The 12,370-nt window shown below is 39.0% G+C and overlaps 1 protein-coding gene across 10 annotated transcripts in view; it reads right to left on the reverse strand.

Annotated features, from left to right (window-relative positions):
* ARHGAP6 (Rho GTPase activating protein 6) overlaps positions 1 to 12,370 on the reverse strand; it is a 497,891-nt gene that overhangs the window by 194,305 nt on the left and 291,216 nt on the right. The window contains exon 1 of one of the 10 annotated variants that reach the window (XM_082447006.1): positions 3,288 to 12,349. The exons of 8 other annotated variants lie outside the window; for them this stretch is intronic. In XM_082447006.1, coding sequence (XP_082303132.1) covers positions 3,288 to 3,299 — 12 coding nt within the window. In that variant the 5' untranslated portion in view covers positions 3,300 to 12,349. Of the gene's footprint in view, positions 1 to 3,078; positions 3,268 to 3,287; positions 12,350 to 12,370 lie in introns of those variants that run through there. One more of the 10 variants, XM_082447005.1, reaches the window with a different exon arrangement.

The raw sequence follows: 12,370 nt of genomic DNA on the forward strand, positions 1-12,370 counted from the left end.
ATAATGAGCACCTTGCCATGTGATTCTGGGCTAGTCATTTCAGCATTTCTGAGATTTGGTTTCCTTCCCTGTAAATTAGATGTTTGGGAAGAGTAGCCCAGGGACTATGCTTGTCTTGTTCTCTATTCACATCCCCCTAAGATTCATGGGCAACTCATTTTAACCCTGTTTTTTTTGCGGGGGGGGTACTATACGGATAACAATGGTTTCCACAAGGGGCAGATGGGAAGATGTATCACAAGGATGGAGACAGAGTTAGGATAAGCATTTTACCACAGGTGGAGTTTAGAGTATCATGGTTTTGGAAAGGAAACTGCTGAAAAAATAGACACCTACCAGCATTTTTTACTGAACCAATAATGCAATAACAAACACTCCCCAAATACACCCTCGCAGCAAAGTCCTTTTTGAATAATTCCCACCCAGCTTTTGGGTGTCTCCTTTCCTTGATTTTTTTCTTTATTTCTTTATTTTTTGTTTCTAGGACATTTATCACCATCTCACTTACTTTATTTTCTGCTATTTATTGGCTATCTCCTGACACAGCAGGATGAAAGTAACAGCAGGGCAGGGATGTGTCTGTCTTGCTCAGAGCAGTATCTCCAAAACCTAGAATAGTGTCTGCTCATAGTAGACATTCGATACATAGTTACTGAATGAATAAATGAATAAACGGATGAATCACTGAATGAGAGAAAGGACTATACTCTTCTTTAAATCTAAATAAAGGAGTTAGACATTTCAAAGTATGTATTTTCCAAAGAAGAAAAGGAGGTATTAATTGAAGACAAATTCTGGAATATTATTGAATCTAGTAGGAGAGGAATAATCATTTTTGTCAGAAAAACTAAGGTAAGGAAACCCAATACCCCAGACTACTACCCATTAAATTCAGTAACCAGAGTGGTTGCTTAGATAAAGATGCTCTTGACATAACACCTATACAGGGATACCTCAGAGACATTGTGGATGTGGTTCCAGACCACCGCAATGAAACAAATACTGCAATAAAGTGAGTCACACGAATTTTTTGGTTTCCCAGTACATATAAACGTTATGTTTACACTATATAATGCAGTCTATTAAGTGAGCAATAGCATTATGTCTAAAAATGTACATATCTTTATAAAATATTGCTAAAAAGTGCTAACCATCACTTCAGCAGGTCATAGTAGTAACGTCAAAGATCACCGATCACAGACCACCATCACAAATATAATAATGAAAACGTTTGAAATATTGTGAGAATTACCGAAATGTGACAGAGACACAAAGTGAGCAAGTGGTTTCGGAAAAATGGTGCAGATAGACTTGCTTGACGCGGGGTTGCCACACTTCAGTTTGCAAAAAATGCATTATCTGTGAAGTGTGCTAAAATGAAGCACAATAAGATGAGTTATGCCTGTAAACGTGTATAACAAAGGAATGCTGCTTGGATTTTAGGCTATACTAAGGCCTGGGAGCCAACCTGGTACAGTGGAAAACAGTTCAAGTCAGGAGACGCCAGACCTTCAGAATCAGGGGGTGTGCATTTGAATTCTTGCTCGGTCTCCTAATGCCTATTGACTGTGAGTAGTTAGAGAACCTCCTACGTTTCAGTTTTGTCATTTTAAAAACTGGAATATGATCCATGCCTTGCAAAATTGTTCTGAGAGTGAAAAGAAAAGACGTGAGTAAACCCAGGAAATAGAGGGCCTTTAATAGGTGACAGACATTCTCACTGTTGCTTGCCATCACACTCCTACATCTGCCCTCACTACCAGCAGCCTTATTCAAGTCCCTAAATCCCTCTGGTCTCCAGTTCCCTTTCCTACAAAATGAACAATTGGGTTAGAATGATTCCAAATAGATCTGCCACTCTGAAAACTCTGTACACTCAATTTTACTTCCCCAAGTATGTAATTATGGGGCTGGGTGAAACAGACATTTTAGAGATAATCTAGATTGATCTAGAGAGGCTTATTAAGTATTATGAATTGTCTGTGTTGTAATTCTATACTCATAACCTTAAAGTATAATTTTTCCTTAAAAAACCCTCTGGAAGAAAAGTTTTCCTTGTCTCAGCAATTCCAACTCCAGATAGTTTTCCAATGTTTGGGAGGGGCTGAAGGGGCCCAAAATTATAAAGATGAATGTAATCGGGCGCTGAAATCTTCCTTTTGCATTTATGACTGTGTCCTGAAACAGAATCCTAGAAAAGAGCAGTGTGAAAGACTTCTCACTCAGAAACACCAAGAGACCTCCTAAGAATCCAGCAGGATTTCATATACATTTCAGTTGATTTACACCGTAAATTTGTTACTCATTTGCAAGTTCCCACATTTATAATGCCCCAAACAGGATGAATTTGACAACTTGTGAATCATAAAAAAGAAAGAAAATCAAGTTACTAAACAAATTATTTTCCCTTTGGGTCATATGCACCTCGTAAGATAACTCTGATGAAGCACCTACATCACAGAGATATTTACTTAGGAGGAGCAGAAAATAATTTACTTGCTGCCATCTAGCCTTTAAAAAGCCTTAAAAACTTTTTATATATTCAAAGAGCTCCCAGGGGAGAAAAATCTTTTAGGTCTATAACTTCTGCTTTAAAAAATGGCCTGAAATATTTCCAAATACACTAGTGAAAAAGAACTCTCTTGAGTACAAACACAATCTTTGATATCTTAAAGCGTATGTTGGTTTGAACAACACACCTTTGGGTCATATTCAAATTGCATAACTTTGGTCAAATTCAAATCACACACACACACACACACACACACACACACACACACACACGCCACACTGCCCCACCCACTTCTCTCATTTCCTCCTAATAACAACCAGAAAACGGAATGTTTTACTGCAACCATACACACCCTTTCCATTTGCATAAAAATAATGCCTTTAACCCATTAAAGAAGCACAAGAACATAATCAGGGCTGAAATTAGTCAAAATGAATAAAAAGTTTTTAAAGTAAAAATAAACCTTAAATTCTAATGTAATTTTACCTGGATAAACAGCTACTATGTTAAAATAAACATCTGTATCACACAATTAAATACAGGTGACCTAGACACGCCCAACTTACAAATATCCTGTACATGGGAACAGCCAAGCCAAGCGAGCGGACGGGTTCCAGGGCAGGCTCTCCCCAGCTTGAAGGTGGGAGAAGAATTCCCCTAGGATTCACCTTGGTCTCTTCCTGCTGGACACCGACGGTGGTGGTGATCAAAGAAGGGGGAAATGGGTAGCCGTGATTCTCATGCCACCACAGTACTCCCTTCCCACCATGCTCACCAAGGAATCCATTTCCTATAAATGTTACAAAGAGTGCCTCGGTTCCCAGGCCGGTCCATCAGAAGTCCGCTGGACCCAAAGTGCAGCTGGAACTGTGCTATTAATACTAGGCTGACTTCCCATTTGGAAACCAACTCCAGCCCTGACAGTGCTCGTCAGCTCCGTTATGGTTAAATGGATTTGTAGGCGGTCCTGGGAGCCTGCCAGTTAGAACATCCTTTCTGTGGGAAAATTCCTGCCGAGGCCCAAACAACTCACTGACAAACACAGTTGTAGACCACACGTTGGGAGACCCTTAGGCACTGACAAATCACTCCTCACCTTCTCCTTCTGGAAGTGCTTGGGTGATCATTATAGTAAACCCTTGCACAAATAAACATACGGCAGGTCCAACACTCAGCACATGACCTGCTCCATGGTAACTAATGGGTATTTTTGCTGTCATCATTCATATGACAACAGATCTACCCCTTCCCTGACACACACACACACACACACACACATACATCCATATAGACACATTACATACATGCACACATACACACACTCCGCCATACAATGCTCCATACAAATATGTTTTCATCTATACAGAAATGTCTTTGTCTTTTCTTGGGGAAAAGATGAACCATAATCAAGGCTTGAGCTCTGTACTCTAAATGTTGTTCTTTTGCTCTGGGGGTTGATTTGTACTTGTTCATCCATATTCTCAACTGACTCTCCCAAGCCCAAAAGACAACTGTGGGACAAACAGTCAAAGTATGGAGATGCTCAGCCATGGGACAGGAAGTGAAAGAATCGTAATCAAGATTAGACCTGGGACCTAAGTAACATCATGCTCAAATCAACTGAGAAACTCACTATTGCATAGTAGTCCTCTTAAATTAGTGAAACTTACTCGTGCAAAGGATACTGCTCTCACCAATGGCAAAGAAAATTTGGTACAAGTTGATGAATTACAATTTCAAATAGTTCCACACACACACACACAGAGCTAACAAGACAACAGATGAGATGTCGGATGATTACACTAGCAGATTGTAATCTGCTAGGAAACGAAGGATATTCACAGCCTACGTGCCTTAAAAACACACACGGTTAACCAGTCCAAATGAAGCAATGGTCATGCTGAAGCAGGTACATCCTGTATACCCTCAGTTTATGAAGCAAAGGAAGCCAAGGCCTTTATTATTTACTTAAAGACAGCACAGGAACCACTGGAGACCAGAGTAGTGTAGGAAAGAGCAGAGGGTCTTCCAAATCTGATATCTTCTTAAGTCACTTGATCAGAGTCGTTAATTAAAGGGCAAGGGCAGACAAGGACCAGGCTCACTATAGTGACTTGTCTTCCAGGGAGGGGACCAGAAGAGAGATTTCAGCACACCTGAATAAGCTCCCTTAATTCTCCAGTAGAGAGCCATAAATGACATTTCAGCTTAGGTGTTATATCTTTCTTACTTAACCATCCAAAGGATAAAATATTCTAGCACCCATGGAGAATCTGAAATGAAGTAAGAGCAAATTTAGGTTTATTTCTTAAAATAAATGCCTGAGAATGATCTTTCAAGTTGGCATATAAAATATCAATATATCAATACATATGTAGGGACTTTCCTGGTGGCACAGTGGTTAAGAATCTGCCTGCCAATGCAGGGGACACAGGTTTGATCCCTGGTCCAGGAAGATCCCACATGCCGCAGAGCAACTAAGCCCATTTGCCACAACTAGAGAAAGCCCACGCACAGCAACAAAGACCTAACGCAGCCAAAAATAAATAAATAAATTCATTAAAAGCATACACATGTATACTTTACACTACGTATACATCCTATGTTTACCCAGATTGATGTATATATACTGTGTATATGTATACAGACTATTTTTTTTTCATACAATGTGGATCTTAACCCACTTGAAAAATGCCTTCAAAGTGTATTAATGAGTTCAAGCATACTCAGTTCCACATCCACCTGTGGGTAGCTAATTATTGATAGAAATTACTGCCTCACTAACTAACATGTTTCCAAACTGAAGGTAAGTTACAAGTATGCACATCTGCTTCGGTTGTGAAAAGCATGATCCTTTGCACCACTGCACAAATTTCAACAAAAATCTGCCCTCCAGGGTAGCCACAGCTCCTTGGGCTATTCAGTCTGATCAATACACAGAGGTAAGCCCCCCCAAAAAAGCGTTCTCTTAAGGCACTTGGAAAGATGTCAAGAAAGAATTTCCGCATCCAAGTTAGGTTAACCTGCACGGTGTAGTGGAGACACAAGAAGGTATTAATTCCACACAGTGCTTTCTCCCAGGCAAAAGTATTTTAAAATAAAAACAATGGGGAAAAAAGTTCCAATTTCAAGTCACTCTGAGAACTAAACTCCTTCTTTTCAGGGAATTTACCCAACTTGACCAGTGCTTAGAAGTGTCGATGCATGTGCTGGGGTGTCCTCGTCTGACCAGAAGCAATCTGTCTCAGGCAACAGTAATGCTTACGCTATACTAAAAAAAAAAAAAAAATGGATGGCAGATATGTCAACCTGGGCTAAGTTGTCCCAAGGGCCACACCTATTTCTTGATAGTTGATCATACCCAGTGTAGGATGAGTTTGAATATGTGGCAAGTGGCCCCCTCACCCCACATTTCCATTCCCTCTTCCCTAATGGTTCCACTTCCTTTCGGCACTTTCTGGTCACCCTCCTTGGCCTCATCATCGAGGAGGGTGTGCCCATAAAGTGGCACACCCTCTCCAATGAAGTGCCTAGGATTTCTAATGAGACAGTCATCTTTTGTGGCTGCATCAGGTAAACTTTTCATGCAAAGAGATGCTCAGAATACCTGAAAGGACAGAGCACCTACCATTTTTATTGTTGTTGTCAAGGTAACAAAACAGGTTGGATCTGTGGTGCCAACTGGCTAATACATGGTTATATATATGGGAGAATTTGGTCTTTCATAAAAGCTGATAGTGATAATGCTGGAGCAGTAGGTAATCTTTACCATCTCACACTTCTTTAGTGGTTTCCATTATCTACCAAAGAGAATCTAATAGTGGTGAATGTCGATACAGGTTAGGGTCAGTGTACAACACCTAGCCCACAAGATTGTTGTGATGATTAAATAAGATAATAACTGTAAAGTGTTTAAGACAGAGCCTGGCATCTAGAAGGAGCCACCACTACCACCACCATCATCACCATCATTATCACCACCACCACTACCATCACTATCATCACTATCATCATGACCTCCACCACCACCACCATCATCATCGTGTCTTGTGAAATGATGACTATTAATTACAGAATTTTAGTTAAGAAAGGAATGTGCTCTATGGTAGAGTAAACTCAAAGGTAAACACAGTAATATATAGTTCTTTTATATACAGGGATGCCCCAATAGTGTATCAGCCTCAATATGTTTTCCCCACAGACCATCAACACACTTTTCTCCCATTACCATGGAGCCTGACCCCAAAAGGTCTAGGTAAATGACCAATTTCAGTGAAGTACTGGACAAATTTTTCTGGAAACTTACCAGATATAAAGTGTAGCAGAAATGGTTATACATTCAGATAGACTTAAGAACTATGAATATCAGGTACTAATTAACAAAGAGGGCAAAGCTACAATGGCAGGCACTTGGTCCCACCTGTCTCAACATCTTCATCAAAAACTTACATAAAGGTATAAGTCATGCTTATCAAATTTGTAGGTGACACTAAGCTAGGAAGAATAGACAACAGGAGAGAGAATTAGAGTTTTAAAATATAGTTTAAACTTACATATAATAATTTAATTAGATCAAAAGTTTAGAATGAGACTAAAATAAAAAGATTCAAAAAATTAGAGAGGTTTGCTTTTAAATCGTAACAAAATTAATGTGAGATAGAGAAGCAATTTGAGGAAGAGGTAGAGCTCTTAGACTGTCCACTAAGCTCAAATGAAGTCTGACAAAAGTGCTAAACGAGGTAATGGAAACTTGGGCAGCATGAAAAGAACTTTAGAATCCAACTTGATAAAAATGATAATGCAATGGACTCCACCCAGGTCAAAGCACCCCTGGAGCATCAAACTCTGTTCTGGAGGCCACACCTTTGAAAGATATTGACCCATCCAGCAAGCCCTGAAGGGAGCAGAGTGGATGGGGAAGGGAAGGTTCTGGATATAGCATCATTTAATAAACCTTTGAAGTCCACAAGAGGAATCGAGGCTGTTTAGTCTGGAGTGGCAGAGACTGTGGGGTATGAGAAATGCTGACTTAAAATACCAGGTGGATTCAGTAGTAGATCTGGCCTATCTTTCAACAGAGCAGATTTGAAATGACTGAATGCGAATTCCAAGGAGTAGGCCTGGGCCTTTCCCAAGGAGACTCTTTGTAAAGAAAACATTTACCCAAGGATAAGTGACTTCGGGGGAAGAGGACTCATTAACACTCAGAGGTGCATGCAGATAACCATTTGGTCATCCATTCCCAACACGGAGAAAAAGGACTCCTGCTTTGGGTGAGAGGCCAAATACATGACCTTTGAGGTCCCACCACTGTGATTCAATTCTCCTACATTGTTTCAGGGAAATATATGAAGAAGCAGCAGGGGTTCATTAAGGGATAAGGGGAGGCTTAGCAATGAGAGAGAAGTTTATTGATGGCTTTGGGTGGCGGAGGTGTGGAGCAGGGTGGTGTAGTCTCCATGATAAATGGATTCATGTTAATTAATAAAGGCCTGAACCAAACATTAGAATTTTGTTTACGGCTGGTCCTATGCTGAAGACAACTGAGTGGAAGGCAGTTTCGCCAGCATCCTATGGGCTAATCCATGCCCTCTGAAGAACGGAATGATGCCTTATGTTTTCTCACGTTCCCTACAACACTTTAGGTACTAGGTACATGGCAGGTGCTCACCAACCACTTGCTGCTTGGTTAACTTTCCACTTTTTCTCCAAGGGATTCAGGTTAAAGAATGAGGAATAATTAGCCAACAGTGGAAACTCTAGTTTGGCAAAGCAGCTGTTTGCTTGACTGCTTTCACTAGCGTACATGACTCCAACCTGCTTGGAAGTATTCTGACGTCAGAATGATAAAAATGGTTTTGGCTGCTTTGTGGCAAAATAACATAGTGTCAATATGGGGTTTTTTTCTTAAATACTTTCATGACTGCTAATTTTTTTGTCTTTTGAAAAACATTGTTATACTTTTCTATGTCTGGTGGGACATTAATGAATTTTGCTAGACTGTGCTTCAATACTGTAATGATTTAATATAATTATTTGATATAATATTCTAAGATATATAGCATATATATTTCAATATGTGCACATTTTAATGTCTAATAAAACCTTCTAGAAGATTTACATCCGTCTAATCACTATATAGTTAAATTATACCAAAACAAATTGAGAATTTATCACATAATTAAATAACATAAAATATTCACGTTGCCTTGACCCAGAAATGAGGAAAATGATGCTACAGTGTTAAACAAGTTTAAAACATTATTGCAGGGCATATTTGCTAGAGGGAGTATATCTTCAAATATCCCCAGTGCCTCTTCGTTGCTATGTTGGTAATGCGCTTAGTACTGAGACAGTGCCTCTAATGAATTCGTTTTCACCTTTTTTTGCTGGCGAATTTCATCACAGCTATATTACCTGCCAGAAGATGATAGTTCAGGTCAACTGAGAATGCCACCACTTTCCCTCCTGCTGTCTCTGAGTATTTCACTGTGGATTTTAATTGCAGTGGTGTTGTGCTTATGACCCACCCCCAAACTGCACTGAATTGGGAAGTCATTTTCTTTTAGTCACCTTTTATAATTAATATCAAAATGACAGATACATACACAATGCATCATTCTTTACAGACATTAGTTCATCATTGGACGTAATCACTCCCAGAGCACTGGGGATGGATGAAAACCAAGGGGCTCTGATTCACAGGATTCCTGGCTTTTCTCCCATTCAGTCAGTGGGAAATTCTCTTTTCAAGTTAGATGAGGGATAAAGTTAAAGAAATCTGCACCCTACGCTCTCATGATTTGGCTCATGTCTTTATTGGTTTCCAAGTCTGATGTGTCTTTTGGTTAGTTGATCAGACTTCTAATTCTATCCATTGCATTCAAATAGCTGTAGTATTTTTTCTCCTTTCTTCCCCCAAAGTTGTAGCATTTCCAGATATGGGGTCTCTCTGGCTAGCTGCACAGGACTGCCTGAATGACACACAGCATCTCTCCTCTGTGCTAAGAAGTCACTTAAAGCCCAGGGATTACACTGGGCATCCTACAAGTCATGACCAGCAGTGACCTAGGGACACAGTGATTTGCTTAATAAATATCTGCTATGTGGACAGAGGAGCTAGAAATACCAACCAGGTCTGCTTTTTCTCAAACTTGGGTCTTTACTATGACTTTTTAAAAAATTGAGACAATTCACATACCATAAAAGTCACCAAAGTGTGCAATCTAATGGGTTTTAGTATATTTGTAGACTTGTGCAACCATCACCACAATCAATTTTAGAACATTTTCATCACCCCAAAAAGAAACCCATACCCAATAACACTTACTCCCCATTCCAGTCTCCCCCCGTCCCTGGCAACCATGAATTTGCTTTCTTTCTCTATGGATTTGCCTATTCCAGGTATTTCATATAAATGCAATCATACAGTACAGGGCTTTTGTGTCTGGATTCTATGCTTAGCATAATGTTTTCAAGTTTCATCCATGTTGTAGCATTTATCATTCCTTTTTGTGGCTGAATAATATTCTATTATATGCATATATCACATTCACTTATCCATTCATCAGTTGATGGACATTTGGATTCTTTCCTCTTTTTGGCTATTATAAATAATGCTGCTATGAACATTCATATACGTGTTTCTGTATGGACATAGGTTTTTATTTCTCTTAGGAAGACACCCAGGAGTGGAATTTCTAGGTCATATGATAACTCTATTCTTAACTATATCTTAATTGTCTTCCTCAGATAGCCATGAATGATCTCAATTCTTCTGTAAATTCTCCTACAATTTAGTAACTCTATTGCCTTTTTATAAGAGAAAAATCAGTTTTGGATATTTCATTCTATTTTATCATCATAAAGGTCACCCATTCATGTCAAGCAACAGTTTAATGCAAAGTCCTGCAGAAAGTCAAAATTAAATCCTAGGTATTTATCTTCCTAAAAATAAATTCATCTTAATTTAGAAAAATTCTGTATATAACAGAATGGGTAAATTCTCCATTGATTAATAATACAAATGGACCAATCTGAATTAGTGATGTGAGAAAAAACTTTTTATATGCAACCTTGCTTTAAAATATTCAGGAACACATAATCACTCAGAATAAAAGAAGAAGAAACAATTAGAAAGTAAGAGGGACTTATTTATAATTAACAAATTAATTCTGTAAATGTCTCTTAAAGGAAGGTTAAAGGTAACCAAACGGTCTTGCTCATAAGTATTGTCAATATAACCTCCAAATCTCATTTAACCTTTATTAATAAAAGGCTTGTTCAAAATGTGTATCAGTACCAAACCTCCTATCACCATATTTCAGTGCATTCAAAATTCCTAACCACCTTAGCATAAGCAGTATTAAACACTGTAACCGTGCACTGTATTGCTTCACACTTTAAAAAAATATTCCTTCCCCTGTCTTCTAAGAAGATGCTCTCCAAGGATATTATAGACTTCAGATTTGCCTTCTTTCTCCTGCCTCCTTCAGCATCAGTGAAATCATTTTGTAAAATCCATTTTGTAAAATGGGATCGAAGACCATTAGCAATTTATCTATCAGTCACACAGATAAAATTTGCCTTTGAATCTTATACAAATACCATCCACAAACACAAAATGTTTTTTCCACCTTTTTAGTTGACTAAGAGAAATATACAAATACATTCCCTCTGATACTTCACTTTGAAGGCCCTCGTAAAACAAGAAGAAAAAACCATATAAAATAAAGTTGAGGTACAAGATTTTCGAGCAGTGTCATTCCGACTGGCTTTGATTTTTTGAGATGGCTACTGAGTTCCACAAATTGCTAACGAGGCCATCACCCTTAAAATCCAAGTGCTATGCCTTATCCCCAAATGGATGTTAACTATGTTAAGGGAAGTGAAACTTCTAGGGTCAGCAGCAGGATGGTGTTGACAAGGAAAGCCACATGCATGGTGCAATGTGGGTTATTTTTCAAACTGGCTCCAAACTTTAAAAAGCCCACAAACACACATTAGGGTTGCCTTCCTTCCACCACTCAAAACAATCCCAGTTCACCTCGAACCTCACTCTGCCCAGGTCCCGTGCTTGGAATACATGCTATTTCAATATTTACCTCAGGCAAACAACATTAGCAAGGCAAATTTTTCTCACATTACTACTTGGCCAAGTACATAACTCTGAGGTGGTCTGCTCTGCCTGGCATTTTTCCATGTGCATGTAACATTTACATATATGTATATAATTCTCACCAATGCAGAGGTAACTGTTAACCATCTGTATCTTAGTAAGAGGGAATTAATAAAGTAACAGATGTTGTATGAATTTCCTTTATAATATCAATGACATACAAATTCCAGATATGTATGAATTTCCTTTATAATATCAGTGACAAATTGTGAACTCAGCTCAGCTGGTAAAGATAAGTCCACTGAACTTGCTTTTAGACAACCCGAGTTGGAATTTTTCTTCTACCAATAACTAGCCATGACCTTGGGAAAGTTACTTAACTTGGTTAGCAGCCTCTGTTAGTTGCCAACCCAACAGTCATTTCCCCCTCCCTCCCGCTTCCTAACAGAGGTCTGATGTTGTTTGGCTATTCGACCCTCCCCCGTGTGACAAAGGGTAGATGACCAATCCCTGGTTCCAACGACAGATCCTCATTATATATTTTTAGTCAGTTGCGGTTATACTATTCCATTTGCCAGGACTGTTTTAAGAAGGGAAATGGATATCAGATTAAGTTCCATTGCAAAACAATTAGAAAAAGAGCAAGACATAAAAATAACAGTGGCTTTAAATAAGATGCAAGTATAATTCCCTCTGGGGGAAGAGAAGTCAGGTGTTAGGCAGCCTGGGGCCCTGCAACG

The sequence above is a fragment of the Balaenoptera physalus genome (genome assembly GCF_965194825.1).
Source record: "Balaenoptera physalus genome assembly, chromosome: X".
NCBI lineage: Eukaryota > Metazoa > Chordata > Mammalia > Artiodactyla > Balaenopteridae > Balaenoptera > Balaenoptera physalus.